Raw genomic sequence first — 16,959 nt, 5'->3', positions numbered from 1 at the left:
CTCATAAGAGCTTACAATCTAACAAGAAAATGTCAGCCCACAAGGGCTCAAGATGAAAAGAATATAAATATAGCACTTACCTTGCAGATATCAGCTTCCCTTTCTCTTCACTTTTTTCATTAAAAATGATAAACCTGAGGACAAATGATTATTCAGGCATACATACAAAAATGAAAAGGGGGAGGTACCCTTTTTAGCCATTCGGTCTTTTGATATTTTTTAGCCTTCCTTTTTTTTTTAAATGTAGGGAAGGTGGCCTATATGGGTCTTTTGGGTAATGTAGGCCTTTGTTTATGAAGGGAGGGAAGGTGCCCTTAAGGGGTCTTTTAGAATAATAGCGATATTTCTTTGGAGGATGGTGGTGCCCTTCCTGGCCATTGTTTTTTTTTTAGTTAGTTTGGACCTTTTTTTGAGGGGGGTAGTGCCCTTTTTTGCCATTGGGTCTTTTGGGATATGTTAGGTCTTTTTTATGGAGAATGTAGGTGCCCTTTCTGGCCACTGGGTCTTTTGTGGATGCTTTAAGACTTTTTTGAAAGGGGGAGGTGCCCATTATGGGTCTTTTGGGGTTCCGTAGGCCTTTTTTTCAGGGTGAAGGAGTACCCTTTTGCCCACTGGGTCTTTCAGGACAATATAAGCATTTGTTTGGGCAGGGTTGCTCTCGCGGACAATGAGAAAGTTTACAGCATTGTTGTTTGGGGGAAGGGGAGCCCTTACTCTTGAGTCCTAAATCACACACCTTCGTGCACCAGGGGGCCAGGTACTGCTTGTCTGTCATCCGTAAAGGGGTAACCCTTCTTCCCCACTTTACAGCTGAGACTGCGCACACAGACGGGACAGCAGCGAAGAGACATTTTGAAAACTCTTTGCACCTGATGCATCCAAGTGGGTGTCGGTTTCTGCTCGAGCTAACAATCTAAGGAGAAAATCAATGCCCGCAAGAGCTTAACATCTGATATGACAAAGAAAATCCTGCTCATAAGAGCTTACAATCTAACAAGAAAATGTCAGCCCACAAGGGCTCAAGATGAAAAGAATATAAATATAGCACTTACCTTGCAGATATCAGCTTCCCTTACTCTTCACTTTTTTCATTAAAAATGATAAACCTGAGGACAAATGATTATTCAGGCATACATACAAAAATGAAAAGGGGGAGGTACCCTTTTTAGCCATTCGGTCTTTTGATATTTTTTAGCCTTCCTTTTTTTTTTAAATGTAGGGAAGGTGGCCTATATGGGTCTTTTGGGTAATGTAGGCCTTTGTTTATGAAGGGAGGGAAGGTGCCCTTAAGGGGTCTTTTAGAATAATAGCGATATTTCTTTGGAGGATGGTGGTGCCCTTCCTGGCCATTGTTTTTTTTTTAGTTAGTTTGGACCTTTTTTTGAGGGGGTAGTGCCCTTTTTTGCCATTGGGTCTTTTGGGATATGTTAGTTCTTTTTTATGGAGAATGTAGGTGCCCTTTCTGGCCACTGGGTCTTTTGTGGATGCTTTAGGACTTTTTTGAAAGGGGGAGGTGCCCATTATGGGTCTTTTGGGGTTCCGTAGGCCTTTTTTCAGGGTGAAGGAGTACCCTTTTGCCCACTGGGTCTTTCAGGACAATATAAGCATTTGTTTGGGCAGGGTTGCTCTCGCGGACAATGAGAAAGTTTACAGCATTGTTGTTTGGGGGAAGAGGAGCCCTTACTCTTGAGTCCTAAATCACACACCTTCGCGCACCAGGGGGCCAGGTACTGCTTGTCTGTCCTCCGTAAAGGGGAAACCCTCCTTCCCCACTTTACAGCTGAGACTGCGCACACAGACGGGACAGCAGCGAAGAGACATTTTGAAAACTCTTTGCACCTGATGCATCCAAGTGGGTGTCGGTTTCTGCTCGAGCTAACAATCTAAGGAGAAAATCAATGCCCGCAAGAGCTTAACATCTGCTATGACAAAGAAAATCCTGCTCATAAGAGCTTACAATCTAACAAGAAAATGTCAGCCCACAAGGGCTCAAGATGAAAAGAATATAAATATAGCACTTACCTTGCAGATATCAGCTTCCCTTTCTCTTCACTTTTTTCATTAAAAATGATAAACCTGAGGACAAATGATTATTCAGGCATACATACAAAAATGAAAAGGGGGAGGTACCCTTTTTAGCCATTCGGTCTTTTGATATTATTTAGCCTTCCTTTTTTTTTGAAATGTAGGGAAGGTGGCCTATATGGGTCTTTTGGGTAATGTAGGCCTTTGTTTATGAAGGGAGGGAAGGTGCCCTTAAAGGGTCTTTTAGAATAATAGCGATATTTCTTTGGAGGATGGTGGTGCCCTTCCTGGCCATTGTTTTTTTTTTAGTTAGTTTGGACCTTTTTTTGAGGGGGTAGTGCCCTTTTTTGCCATTGGGTCTTTTGGGATATGTTAGGTCTTTTTTATGGAGAATGTAGGTGCCCTTTCTGGCCACTGGGTCTTTTGTGGATGCTTTAGGACTTTTTTGAAAGGGGGAGGTGCCCATTATGGGTCTTTTGGGGTTCCGTAGGCCTTTTTTCAGGGTGAAGGAGTACCCTTTTGCCCACTGGGTCTTTCAGGACAATATAAGCATTTGTTTGGGCAGGGTTGCTCTCGCGGACAATGAGAAAGTTTACAGCATTGTTGTTTGGGGGAAGGGGAGCCCTTACTCTTGAGTCCTAAATCACACACCTTCGCGCACCAGGGGGCCAGGTACTGCTTGTCTGTCCTCCGTAAAGGGGTAACCCTTCTTCCCCACTTTACAGCTGAGACTGCGCACACAGACGGGACAGCAGCGAAGAGACATTTTGAAAACTCTTTGCACCTGATGCATCCAAGTGGGTGTCGGTTTCTGCTCGAGCTAACAATCTAAGGAGAAAATCAATGCCCGCAAGAGCTTAACATCTGATATGACAAAGAAAATCCTGCTCATAAGAGCTTACAATCTAACAAGAAAATGTCAGCCCACAAGGGCTCAAGATGAAAAGAATATAAATATAGCACTTACCTTGCAGATATCAGCTTCCCTTTCTCTTCACTTTTTTCATTAAAAATGATAAACCTGAGGACAAATGATTATTCAGGCATACATACAAAAATGAAAAGGGGGAGGTACCCTTTTTAGCCATTCGGTCTTTTGATATTTTTTAGCCTTCCTTTTTTTTTTAAATGTAGGGAAGGTGGCCTATATGGGTCTTTTGGGTAATGTAGGCCTTTTTTTATGAAGGGAGGTGAGGTGCCCTTAAGGGGTCTTTTGGAATAATATAGATATTTTTTTGGGAGGATGGTGGTGCCCTTTCTGGCTACTGGGTCATTTGGGGTAGTTTGGAACTTTTTTTTTGAGGGAGTAGTGGCCTTTTTTGCCATTGGGTCTTTTGGCATACGTTTAGGTCTTTTTTTTTTTTTTTTGGAGGATGGAGATGCCCTTCTTGGCCACTGGGTCTTTTGTGGATGCTTTAGGCCTTTTTTGAAAGGGGAGGTGCCCTTTATGAGCTAAATATCATATGGAAAAAAAAGTAAAAAATGTTTTGAAAAAAAATGATCGTTTGAATGCTTGATCGTTCTTATGGGCGGCAGGAGGGGGGGCGTAATATACCTATTACAAGGGATGTTTACATTCCTTGTAATAGGAATAAAAGTAATCATTTTTTTTTTTTATGTGTTAACCACTTGCCGCCCGCCCTATAGCAAATAGACGGCGGCAAAGTGGTTGCATAATCCTGACCGGACGTCATATGACGTGATCAGGATTATGAGCCGCTGCGCGCCCCCGGGGGCGCGCATCGCGGCGATCGTTGTTGCGGGGTGTCAGTCTGAGAGACTCTTTACCACGTGATCAGCCGTGTCCAATCACGGCTGATCACAGTGTAAATAGGAAAAGCTGGTGATCGGCTTTTCCTCACTCGCGTCTGTCAGACACGAGTAGAGGAGAGCCGATCGGCTGCTCCTCTGACAGGGGGGGTCTGTGCTGATCGATTATCAGCACAGCCCCCCCCGAGGATGCCCACACTGGACCACCAGGGAAGCCACCAGACCACCAGGGATGCCAAGGACAAGGTATGCCACCCTAGACCACCAGGGATTCCAATCAGTGCCACAATGGATGCCAATCAGTGCCCATAATGGATGCCAATCAGTGCCCACAATGGGCATCACTGATTGGCATGCATTGATTGGCACTGATTGGCATCCATTAGTACAATATATTATAATACAATGCCGCCTATCAGTTCCCATCTGTGCCGCCTCTCAGTGCCTACTCATGCCCACCTGTGCCGCCTACCCATGCCCACCTGTGCCGCCTACCCATGCCCACCTGTGCCACCTATCCATGCCAATCTGTGCCAATTTCTGTCACCTATCAGTGCCCATCCGTGTCGCCCATCAGTGCCACCTATCAGTGCCACATATCGGTGTCCATCAATGCCGCCTCATCAGTGCCACTTCATTGGTGCCACCTCATCGGTGCCCATCAGTACCGCCTTATCATTGCCCATCAGTGTAACCCCATCAGTGCCCATCAGCGAAGGAGAAAACGTACTTATTTGCAAAGTTTTGAAACTGAAACAAAAAAAAAACATTTTTTTTTTTAAATTTTCGGTATTTTTTTATTTGTTCAGCAAAAAATAAAAACCGCAGAGGTGATCAAATACCACCAAAAGAAAGCTCTATTTGTGGGAAAAAAATGATAAAAATTTCATTTGGGTACAGTGTAGCATGACCGCGCAATTGTCATTCAAAGTGCGACAGCGCTGAAAGCTCAAAATTGTAAGTCCTGCCCACATATGAAAACGGTGTTCAAACCACACATGTGAGGTATCGCCGCGAACGTTAGAGCGAGAGCAATAATTCTAGCCCTAGACCTCCTCTGTAACCCAAAACATATAACCAGTAAAGAAATTTAAAGCATCGCCTATGGGGATTTTTAAATACCAACATTTGGTGCCGTTCCACGAGCGCGTGCAATTTTGAAGCCTGACATGTTGGGTATCTATTTACTTTGCGTATCTTCCTCTTTCACATTATGCAAAAAAATTGGGCTAACTTTACTGTTTTTTAAAGCATGAAACTTTTTTTTTCTGAAAAAAACATGTTCGAAAAATTGCTGCGCAAATACGGTGCGAGATAAAAAGTTGCAATGACCGCCATTGTATTCTCTAGGGTCTTTGCTAAAAAAACATATACAATGTTTGGGGGTTCTATGTAATTTTCTAGCAAAATTATGAATTCTACATGTAGGAGAGAAATGTCAGAATTGGCCTGGAATGCGAAGTGGTTAATAGAGAATACAGATAATGACAAGGTCTCTTTCATAGTAAATATGTAAATGATCAGATAGGGAATTTACTCCTCTTCACTGTCACAACACGTGGCGCTTGTTTTTCTTACACTGATGAGATCGGTGGGTGGTGTAGCCGGTGTTATAAAATTTCATGCGACCCGTGAATTTCGCTCACCCCGTCACTTCCGGTGAGGCTCCGTCACTCTAACAGCTGACGGCGGGCCTTTACTGCGCATGCGCCAAGTCCGTGATCTGAACGGCGCATGCGCAAGATCGTAAGTTCAGCGGTGGTAAAAAATTATAGACACAGAAATGCTGGTGGGCGGGCGGAGCTGAACAGATGCTCAGGACGTCAGCAGCAGCCCCGCCCACCCTAATAACATGCCTCTGAATCTTAAGTGGTGGTGAAAAATCATACTCAAGTGGGCGGAGATTTTCTCCAGGCGGAGGCTTCAGGAAAATGTCTCCGGAATCAGGGACAGGTGTGAATAGAGACGAGTCCTGGAAGATGCTGATAAAAGGGACATTGGTGGAATGGAAGGGGTTTGGAGAGGAGGTTGGCAGGGGAGCTGTTTTGGTCTAAAGCAGCAAAAGAATCACAACTCCCAGCAGGTGAGGGGGGGCTGAGTTCTGGAGCTTGTGGGCTTTGCTGGGACTTTTTAGTTCAGTTCTAGGTGGAGGAAGGATACACAGAGCATGCTGGGATATGTAGTGCTCCGGTGTGGGGGAGGGGACATGCTGGGATATGTAGTGCTCTGGTGTGGGGGAGGGGACATGCTGGGATATGTAGTGCTCTGGTGTGGGGGAGGGGACATGCTGGGATATGTAGTGCTCCGGTGTGGGGGGGAGGGGACATTCTGGGATATGTAGTGCTCCGGTGTGGGGGAGGGGACATGCTGGGATATGTAGTGCTCTGGTGTGGGGGCGGGGACATGCTGGGATATGTAGTGCTCTGGTGTGTGTGTGTGTGTGTGTGTGGGGGGGGACATGCTGGGATATGTAGTACTCCTCCAGTGTGGGGGATAATGTATAGATTGATGTCGGTGTCCCCGTCTCATCTCCTTCCTGTCTCCTCTCTCAGGCACCATGCTGTACGAAATCTCCAGGATCATCCAGGGCGGCGCTGCCGTCTGCCGCCACGCCTCCACCGCCGCCGCCAGGGTAGAGCATGAACACCTATTCCCTGTGAGTACTGATTGGTTGGGGGAGGGGTTAACCGCCTGGAGTGTTCCCAGTGGGGGAGGGGCATGCAACCTAATGTGCGCGCTCTGCTGCCGGTGTCTTGTCAAATAGGGTCCTCCATCAGATGCTGTCCTCTACGTACTGCGCATGCGCAGTACACAGGAGCACAGATTCCGAAAATTGCCGAGGACGAACGGCGCCTGCGCCGTGAGTCCAGGCTCTATCCCCACTATCCAAGTGGACATAGAGTTAGAATAAAAAAGAGCCGAGCGCAGCGAGGCCGAGCCCGAAGCGTGGCGAGCGAAGCTCACCCGCGAGGGGCCCTCTAAAATTCTAAACCCTATGTCCGCTTGGATAGTGGGGCTACCTCCTCCACTCACGGCGCAGGCGCCGTTCAGCTTCGGAGATTTTCCGAAGCTTCGTCTGCTCCGTACTGCGCATGCGCAGTACGGAACGGACACATATCGATGGCCGGACTCTATTAGGCAGAACCCCCGGACGGAGCCCCATAGACACTATGCCTCTCTGGATATAAATTTGGATACATCTGTAGCCATTCGGATGTATCTGAATCTCGGAGATGAAATGGTAACACATTTTTGTTGAAATTTAATTTACGTTCATCGTTTTCTCACCCATTCCAAATTATTTATGTACGACTTGGATTCGGATCGTTTGGGGGGAGGGGGAGAAACAAAAAGGTCAACCGATTCGAATTCTGTGTCAAGAAATAGCTGGTTGCTAAAGGGGGGGGGGTGGCCGCCGCCGCCTCCTTAACAACCAATGAGTCATCAGCTGTCAGCGGGCTTCCCTACTGGCTGAAATGTAAACACCCCACCCCCTTTGTGACATCAACAGCCCAGCGTTACCTGGTTGGTGATGTCACAGGGGCGGGGCCACCCCTTAGCCATGTAAGAACCGTCGGACATTCAACAGCGTGGAGCGTTCGAAAGGGGTTTTTATTTATTTTTAAATTTTTTGGGGTGGAAAGGGTAGGGGTACTACGTACCTCATACTCATTCACATAGTTGGAGGTAGTGTGGGATCTGGGGGGGACTCCTTTGTTTTTTTGCTAATACCCCCCCCCCTTTTCTTGCCTGCCCCCCGGTCTGCATCGGATAAGGGCCTGGGGGGGACTTTTTATTTACAATTTTTGATCTACAGTGGTGTGAAAAAGTGTTTGCCCCCTTCCTCATTTCCTGTTCCTTTGCATGTTTGTCACACTTAAGTGTTTCGGAACATCAAACCAATTTAAACAATAGTCAAGGACAACACAAGTAAACACAAAATGCAATTTGTAAATGAAGGTGTTTATTATTAAAGGAGAAAAAAAATCCAAATCATCATGGCCCTGTGTGAAAAAGTGATTGCCCCCCTTGTTAAAACATACTATAACTGTGGTTGTCCACACCTGAGTTCAATTTCTCTAGCCACACCCAGGCCTGATTATTGCCACACCTGTTCACAATCAAGGCATCACTTAAATAGGAGCTGCTTGACACAGTAAGGTCCACCAGAAGATCCTTAAAAGCTACACATCATACCGAGACCCAAAGAAATTCAGGAACAATTGAGAAAGAAAGTAATTGAGATCTATCAGTCTGGAAAGGGTTATAAAAAAAGTTATAGCCATTTCCAAAGCTTTGGGAATCCAGCGAACCACAGTGAGAGCCATTATCCACAAATGGCGAAGACATGGAACAGTGGTGAACCTTCCCAGGAGTGGCCGGCCGACCAAATTAACCCAAAGAGCGCAGCGACGACTCATCCAAGAGGTCACAAAAGACCCCACAACAACGTCCAAGGAACTGCAGGCCTCACTTGCCTCAGTTAAGGTCAGCGTTCATGCCTCCACCATCAGGAAAAGACTGGGCAAAAATGGCCTGCATGGCAGAGTTCCAAGGAGAAAACCACTGCTGAGCAAAAAGAACATCAAAGCTCGTCTCAATTTCTCCACAACACATCTTGATGATCCCCAAGACTTTTGGGACAACATTCTGTGGACCGATGAGACAAAAGTGGAACTCTTTGGAAGGTGTGTGTCCAAGTATATCTGGCGTAGAAGGAACACTGCATTTCATAAAAAGAACATTATACCAACAGAAAATATGGTGGTGGTAGTGTGATGGTCTGGGGCTGTTTTGCTGCTTCAGGACCTGGAAGACTTGCCGTGATAAAAGGAACTATGAATTCTGCTGTCTACCAAGAGATCCTGAAGGAGAATGTCCGACCATCTGTTCGTGTACTCAAGCTGAAACAAACTTGGGTTCTGCAGCAGGACAATGATCCTAAACACACCAGCAAGTCCACCACCGAATGGCTGAAGAAAAACAAAATGAAGACTTTGGAGTGGCCTAGCCAAAGTCCTGACCTGAATCCTATTGAGATGTTGTGGTTTGACCTTAAAAAGGCCGTTCATGCTCGAAAACCCTCTAATGTAACTGAATTAGGACAATTCTGCAAAGATGAGTGGGCCAAAATTCCTCCAGGACGATGTAAAAGCCTCATTGCACGTTATCGCAAACGCTTGGTTGCAGTTGTTGCTGCTAAGGGTGGCCCAACCAGTTATTAGGTTTAGGGGGCAATCACTTTTTCACACAGGGCCATGATGGTTTGGATTTTTTTTCACCTTTAATAATAAACACCTTCATTTACTAATTGCATTTTGTGTTTACTTGTGTTGTCCTTGACTATTGTTTAAATTGGTTTGATGTTCCGAAACACTTAAGTGTGACAAACATGCAAAGGAACAGGAAATGAGGAAGGGGGCAAACACTTTTTCACACCACTGTATGTACCCCATACTCATTCACATAGGTGGCCAGGGTTGTTGGAAAGAGGCCCTTGTCCCCATCAGCATGGTGCTTAGGGCAGGGCCCTGGTATGGTGACCTGGTATGGTTTGGGGTGGGGGGGCACTTGCTCATACACCCCCCCCCCCCTTCCCACTTTCCTGGGTTGCATGCTTGGATAAATGTCCGGACCCCTATGCTTTTTTTTTATTTATTTTTTATTCCTCTTCCCCATCGGGGGGGGGGGGGGGGGCTGGTGCCCATGCAGGGTTGGTTGTTGGGGGGGGGGGGTTGTTTTTTTTCCAGGATTTTCTATTGCCAGCACTCATTTGTTTTTACGTTTCAGCTGTCAGTGGGGAATCCCGCTGACAGCCAACGAGTCGTCGGTTGCTAAGGACGTGGCGGACGGCGCCCCCAGCCCGATCCTTAGCAACCAGCTATTTCTTCACACAGAATTTGAATCATTGATCGTGTGGTGTTTGTGTTTTGTTTTGGGTTTTGTTTTGTTTTGTTTTGTTTTTTTATTTTTTGTTTTTTACGAGTTCAAATTGTTTTTCAAAAAATTGTGGAATCCGTCAGAAAATGAATAAACAAAATTAAAATTTTTAACTAAAATTCTGAAACCAAAATTTGGTAACGTAAGAAACAAATTAAGTAACATAAGAAATTTGAATGTTCTGCACACGCCTCTAGTGCCACTCACACCCTGACCGCGGGACGGTGATCGCTGTCAGTGGGAGGTGATCCCAAAAATCTGCTTCCTATAGGCTGAATATCCACCAAAGACTCCACCCAGAATGTCTCCTTTTTAACCCTCCCAATCATAGAAAAGCCAAAGCGAAGGGCACAGGTCTGACATCTGTTTATTTATTTATTTTTAAATCTGCAGGCCGCCCTCCAACCGCGGGACTACGCCGTGCCCAACCCCACCTGGAACCCCGAAACCAAGAGGCTGTACGAGGAGCTGAGCCGAGACCCGAGCTGGAGGAGACTTCCCTCCTACGAGGAGTTCGCTGGCAGCAGATCGAGTACAAGAATAAGAATAGTGTTTGGCTGTGGTGGGGGATGACATTAGAGTGTAAGCTCCTCTGGTGACCTCTGACCTCCTCCTGTACAGGTATGAGCCTGGAGGCCGACGGGGAAACTCGTTTCTTCACCAGGAACCTGGACCAGGAAGGAATCGGCTTCGAGTATTGTATGTTCTATAACGAGGCGGAAAAGAGGACAGTCTGCATATTCCAGCCCGGGCCCTATCTGGGGGGCCTCGCAGGGAGAGCGTTATTTTCTTTTTTTTTTTTCTTCGCAGAGCCTACCCTAACCAGAATCCTTTGGTTCCTCGGGCTCTCCTTGTTCTCCTTCCACCTCTCGCGTCCCCTCTTGCCTTCTTCTAGGTACACACACGGGGGCTGCATCGCCACCATCTTAGACTCCACCGTGGGGGCGGGAATTGTAAACAGCATCGGACCGGCTATGACCGCCAACCTGAACCTCGACTATCGGAGGTAAGCGCCCAGGGGGGAGAAGAGGACCTACCTGACACTACATGGTTGTCAGGAGATTGTACAATCGATGGCCGGCGGTGATGATGTGGTAGTGACAGGGGAAGAATAATATTGGGGAGACTCTCGCGGGGGGGGTAGGAGTTGTTGATGTTCTGAAGCTGTGATAGCGGAGAGGTGTAATGAGGTTCTCTTTGTGTCTGTAGTCCGATTCCTCTGGGATCCACAGTCCTCATAGACAGCCGAGTGGAGAAGGTCGACGGTCAGAAAGTCTACACCAGATGCCAGGTCCGCAGTCATGACAGCGCTGTGCTTCACAGCGAGGCCACCGGTGAGGACTACTGCTGGGAAATCTTCATTCTGTAACTCCATTCCTTCCTCTCTTGTCTCTCCTGTCACTCATCTGTGGTTTCTGATCTGTCGCTCCTGTCATTGCTCTTCTGTCCCTCCTCCTCTGCCATTCCTGTTTCTTGTCTGCTGTTCCTGACTCTGCTCCTTTGTTGCTCCTCTGCCGGTGCTGGCGTTGCTCCGCTGCCATTCCTGTTTCTTGTCTGCTGTTCCTGTTGCTGCCCCTCTGCCATTCCTGACATTGCTCCTCTGTCCCTCCTTGTTGCTGCTCCTCTCTCCTTCTTGTCTTCCGTTCCTCTGTTGCTGCTCCTCCTCTGTCTCTCCTGTCATTGCTCCCGACGTTGCTCCTCTGCTGTTCCTCTTCATTGTCTGCTGTTCCTGACGTTGCTTCTCTGCCGTTTCTGTCATTGCTCCTCTCTTCCTCTGTCATTCCTGGTGTTGCTCCTCTGTTGTTGCTCCTCTGTCCCTGCTGTTGCTGCTCCTCTCTCCCTCCTTCTCTGCCGTTCCTAGCATTGCTCCTCTGCCATTCCTCTTGTTTCTTGTCTGTTGCTCCTCTCTCCCTCCTTGCTCGTCTGCCGTTCCTGTCGCTGCTCATCTGCCGTTCCGGTCGCTGCCAATCCTGTCATTGCTCCTCTGCCATTCCTTTTTGTTTGTTTCTTGTCTGCTGGTCCTGACACTGCTCCTTTGTTGCTCCTCTGCTGTTCCTGTTGCTGCTCCTCTGCCATTCCTGACATTGCTCCTCTGTCCCTCCTTGTTGCTGCTCCTCTCCTTCTTCTCTGCCGTTCCTCTGTTGCTGCTCCGCCTCTGTCTCTCCTGTCATTGCTCCCGACGTTGCTCCTCTGCTGTTCCTCTTCATTGTCTGCTGTTCCTGACGTTGCTTCTCTGCCGTTTCTGTCATTGCTCCTCTCTCTCCCTCCTCTGCCATTCCTGGTGCTGCTCCTCTCTCCCTCTTTCCCGTTCCTGGCTTTGCTCCTCTGCCATTCCTCTTGTTTCTTGTCTGCTGTTCCTGTCGCTGCTCCTCTGCCGTTCCTGTTGCTGCTCCTCTTTCCTTCTCTGCCATTCCTAGCGTTGCTCCTCTGCCACTCCTGTTTCTTTGTCTGCTGTTCCTGTCACTGCTCCTCTCTCCCTCCTTCTCTGCCAATCCTGGTGTTGCTCCTCTGCTGTTCCTGACGTTGCTTCTCTGCCGTTTGTCATTGCTCCTCTGTCCCTCCTCCTCTGCCATTCCTGGTGTTGCTCCTCTGTCCCTGCTGTTGGTGCTCCTCTCTCCCTCCTTTTCTGGCGTTGCTCCTCTGTCATTCCTTTTGTTTCTTGTCTGCCGTTCCTGGCGCTGTTTCTCTGTTGCTCCTCTTCTGTTCCTCTTGTTTGTTGTCTGCTGTTCCTGTTGCTGCTCCCCTTTCTTCTCTGCCATTCCTAGCGTTTCTCCTCTGTTGCTCCTCTCTCCCTCCTTCTCTGCCAATCCTGGCATTACTCCTCTGCTGTTCCTGTCGCTGCTCCTCTCTCCCTCCTCTGCCATCCCTGTTGTCTGCTGATCCTGTTGCTGCTCCTCTCTCCCTCCTTCTCTGCCATTCCGGTTTCTTGTCTGCTGTTTCTGTTGCTGCTCCTCTCATTCCTCCTCCTCCTCCCTCCTCTGCCTTTTCTGTTGCTCTTGTTGTTGTTCTGACAATTTTTATTTTTTTTTTCTCTCCTCCAGCTTTGTACGTTATGTTGAAGTCAGGAGAATCTGAAGCCCGACTATAATTTGCACATCTCAGACCTCAGGAAATGTTACAGATTCTGTTGGTTGACAGCTGCACTTTGTACTGTAATGTATCCTGTCTGTCACTAGAGGGCAGCAGATCCCGTACCATAGAAACCCTCCTGGGAGAACTCTTTTTATAATGTACTCACCGCTCTCTTGGATCGATCTTTTGTAGCGGTCCCTTTTTCTAGGTGCAATGACCTCAAACCCGCCCCCACCATGTACCCGTTTTTGTACAGCCCTGTTCTTTATGACTCCTCCCAACCAAATGTAATTAATAATCGTTCATAATTATTGTATGTGACGTTTATTTAAACTGAATAAATACAGAAAATATTTTCACAGCATTTCAAGTGTTGCAAATACCTTCATTGTATCTTCTTTTTACTGAGGTCATGTGACCGTCCTCCTCCTCCTGCGCTGTCCGATAGGTGGGCGGAGCAAAGTGGTACCATGTGACACATCTTCCCTGTAGACACCGTTGCAGTGTTACCCGTCCTTCTCCCCCCCCCCCCCCACACAGAGCCGATCGGCGCCCTTGCACTCACATGGACTCATTGTTAAGAAAATAACATATAAAAAGATTAAAATATCACTTAAAAAACAAAAAACAAACAAAAAACAAACAAAAAACAAAACAAATCATCACACGGGCAAAGGTGGCTCCGCGGGACCCTGGAAGGGGGTGGAAAACCAAGGAAAAAGGAGAATTTAGAGATATTGGAAATGAAGAGGTAACGGCAGACCTGGTAAGTGCCGAGATCTGCAACATTGCTTATGATTTTTTTTTTTTTTTTTTTAAGGTTTAATCGCGCTCTCTCTCTGAACTCGCACACTCTCTCCAGAGCTGCAACCCCCCCCCATCCCCAATTATATTAGTGTATTATCTGAGAGAGGATGACCAGAAATAGTCTATTATGGGAGAAATGTGATTGATACAAATACAGGAAGAGCTGTCAGGGGCTCCGCATCAATTCCCCTCCCCCCCCCCAACACTACATAACCCAGCAGGCCCAGTGTACCCTCCCCCCAAACCAGAGCACTAAAAGTCCCAGGAGGACCAGAGCTTGAGCACAAGTGCCGGGAGGACCGGAGCTAAAGCGCAAGCCCCGGGAGGACCAGAGCCGGACCACAAGTCCTGGGACGACCAGAGATTAGGCGCAAGTCCCGGGAGGAGCAGAGCCGGACCACAAGTCCCGGGAGGAGCAGAGATTAAGCGCAAGTCCCATGAGGAGCGGAGCCGGACCACAAGTCCCGGGAGGAGCAGAGATTAGGCGCAAGTCCCCGGGAAGACCAGAGCCGGACTTAAGGGCAAGTCCCGGGAGGAGCAGAGATTAAGGGCAAGTCCCGGGAGGAGCAGAGATTAAGCGCAAGTCCTGGGAGGGGAGGAGCAGAGATTAAGGGCAAGTCCCGGGAGGAGCAGAGATTAAGGGCAAGTCCCGGGAGGAGCAGAGATTAAGGGCAAGTCCCGGGAGGAGCAGAGAATAACCAAAAGTCCCGGGAGGACCAGAGATTAAGGGCAAGTCCCGGGAGGACCAGAGATTAAGGGCAAGTCCGGGGACAACCAGAGCCGGACCACAAGTCCCGGGAGGACCAGAGCCGGACCACAAGTCCCAGGAGCACCATATAATATGAATGATAAAGTCTCCCTGATTTCCCCCCCCCCCATATTCTCAGCAATATCCCCCTCCTGTCCTTGTGTCCGCAGACATTTTCCTGAAGTCTCCATTAGAAATGAAAGGACTGGGGCTACAACAACATGGCCGCCACACAGTGTGTGACATACAAAAGGTGACGCTGGTGTTCGGTTTCACCGTCACCACTAGAAGCCGTGTAGCGCCTGAAAAAAACCGGCCCCTGTCACTCCAGTGTGAAAGCCGGAGGGCTTTCACACTGAAGCGGTGCGCTGGCAGGACAGTGAAAAAAGTCCTGCTAGCCACATCTTTGGAGCGGTGAAGGAGCGGTGTATTCACCGCTCCTAAACCGCTCCTACCCATTGAAATCAATGGGACAGCGCAGCAATACCGCCGGCAAAGCGCCGCTGCAGCGGCGCTTTGCGGGTGGTTTTAACCCTTTTTTCGGCCGCTAGCGGGGGTTAAAACCACTCCGCTAGCGCCCGCAGACCGCCGCTAAAACGACGGTAAAGCGCCGCTAAAAATAGCGGTGCTTTACCGCCGACGCCCTCACAGCTCCAGTGTGAAAGCAGCCTAATAAATACACTGCTAATTGTTCAGCTTTAATAAATACACTGCTTTTTGTTCAGCTTTAATAAATACACTGCTTATTGTTCAGCTTTCATAAATAATATACATATTGGTGCTGCCGATGATATAATAAAGCCATCATTAGCTCCGCCCGCCCACCCGCAAGTCTCCGCCCACTTGAGTATGATTTTTCACCACCACTTAAGATTCAGAGGCATGTTATTAGGGTGGGCGGGGCTGCTGCTGACGTCCTGAGCATCTGTTCAGCTCCGCCCGCCCACCAGCATTTCTCTGTCTATAATTTTTTACCACCGCTGAACTTAGGATCTTGCGCATGCGCCGTTCAGATCACGGACTTGGCGCATGCGCAGTAAAGGCCCGCCGTCAGCTGTTAGAGTGACGGAGCCTCACCGGAAGTGACGGGGTGAGCGAAATTCACGGGTCGCATAAAATTTTACCACACCGGCCTAGTCCCGCCCATGGTTTTCTCCGATCCTATAATAAATATGTCCGACTCGGCTTCAGTAAATGCCCGTCCCTCTCTCAAACCCCTAGTGAGAGTTTCAGCCCCCTTGGCGTCCAGCTGTGATGCTATAGGAAGACATGGAGGTGGGCGTGACGGAGAGCAGATGAATTGTGCTCCTCCTCTTGGTGGTCTATCGCAGTCTGATCCTCCCTCCGCGTGAAGCAGTAAGATAAAGCCCTCTCGCCTCGCACTTGATTGGCTCTCTAACGGTCTCCGGAACAGGCTCCGCCCCCTCAGCCCTACCATAATAGCTTTGTACTCGCGGCTCTGTCATTGGTCAGTAGGCGTGGCCTGTGTACTGCTGCTTGACCGCTTTGGTGGCTCTCGGCTCCTCCCCCACATTCTCCGCTTTTATTGACACATGGCATTTTTTATTTCTTACACTGATAAGATCGGTGGGTGGTGTAGTCGGCCTAGACCCGCCCATGGTTTCCTCCGATCCTATAGTAAATATGTCCGACTCGGCTTCAGTAAATGCCCGCCCCCCTCTCTCTCTCTCTCTAAATGCCCTAGTGATAGTCTCCGCCCTCTTGGCGTCCAGCTGTGATGCCGTGTGGAAAGACATGGAGGTGGGCGTGACGGAGAACAGGCGAAGCGAGCTCCTCCTCTAGGTGGTCTATCGCAGTCTGATCCTCCCTCTGCGTGACGCGGAAAGATAAAGCCCTCTCGCCTCGCACTTGATTGGCTCTCTTTAACGGTCTCCGGAGCAGGCTCCGCCCCCTCAGCCCTACTGTAATAGCTCTGCCATTGGTCAGTAGGCGTGGCCTGTGTACTGCTGCTTGACCGCTTTGGTGGCCCTCGGCTCCTCCCCCACATTCTCCGCTTTTATTGACACATGGCATTTTTTAATTTTTACACTGATGAGATCGGTGGGTGGTGTAGTCGGCCTAGACCCGCCCATAGTTTCTTCCGATCCTATAGTAAATATGTCCGACTCGGCTTCAGTAAATGCCCGCCCCCTCTCTATAAATCCTCTAGTGATAGTCTCCGCCCTCCTGACGTCAAGCTGTGATGCTGTAGAAAGACATGGAGGTGGGCGTGACGGAGAACAGGCGAAGCGAGCTCCTCCTCTAGGTGGTCTATCGCAGTCTGATCCTCCCTCTGCGTGACGCAGAAAGATAAAGCTCTCTCTCTAACGGTCTCTGGAGCAGGCTCCGCCCCCTCAGGCCTGCAGTCTAATAGCTTTGAACTCGCGGCTCTGCCATTGGTCAGTAGGTGTGGCCTGTGTACTCTTGCTCCTCCCCACACATTTTTCGATCAGGGCAGTGAGGACAGTAGCAGGGCTTCATAATACATGTATATCTCCAGCTACAATAAGGAAAATGTGGGGACGTTGCTAAGAATGGAATACCAGCGGATGTGTGCGGGGTATGTGTTCGCCCTAGTGAAGTGTCCTTTCCATCTC

At 48.6% G+C, this 16,959-nt stretch overlaps 1 protein-coding gene across 2 annotated transcripts; it reads left to right on the top strand.

Moving 5' to 3' along the window:
- Positions 1 to 5,666: 5,666 nt before the first annotated feature.
- LOC143987344 (acyl-coenzyme A thioesterase THEM4-like) lies at positions 5,667 to 13,171 on the top strand. 2 transcript variants are annotated; one of them, XM_077485995.1, is made up of 6 exons: positions 5,667 to 5,878; positions 6,348 to 6,451; positions 10,129 to 10,267; positions 10,357 to 10,741; positions 10,945 to 11,069; positions 12,777 to 13,171. In XM_077485995.1, exons 2-6 carry the CDS (start codon positions 6,353 to 6,355, stop codon positions 12,821 to 12,823), a joined length of 795 nt encoding a protein of 264 aa, XP_077342121.1. In that variant the 5' UTR covers positions 5,667 to 5,878; positions 6,348 to 6,352; the 3' UTR covers positions 12,824 to 13,171. The 2 variants fall into 2 exon arrangements, with proteins under 2 accessions (XP_077342121.1, XP_077342120.1); XM_077485994.1 differs by having other exon boundaries at positions 5,668 to 5,748.
- Positions 13,172 to 16,959: the final 3,788 nt, after the last annotated feature.

Source organism: Lithobates pipiens, unplaced genomic scaffold (assembly GCF_037356315.1).
Source record: "Lithobates pipiens isolate NorthernLeopardFrog02 unplaced genomic scaffold, aLitPip1_a1.2 Scaffold_18, whole genome shotgun sequence".
NCBI classification, from domain to species: Eukaryota; Metazoa; Chordata; class Amphibia; order Anura; family Ranidae; genus Lithobates; species Lithobates pipiens.
The sequence above is the reverse complement of the archived record's forward strand: the minus strand, read 5'-3'. Positions and strand labels throughout refer to the sequence as shown.

Coding starts and splice junctions, on each gene's coding strand:
- LOC143987344 (XM_077485994.1), top strand. CDS start 5,727: ATGTCTCCGGAATCAGGGACAG. Junction 6,452..10,128: donor AGCATGAACACCTATTCCCT/GTGAGTACTGAT, acceptor TTAAATCTGCAG/GCCGCCCTCCAACCGCGGGA. Junction 10,742..10,944: donor CTGAACCTCGACTATCGGAG/GTAAGCGCCCAG, acceptor TTGTGTCTGTAG/TCCGATTCCTCTGGGATCCA.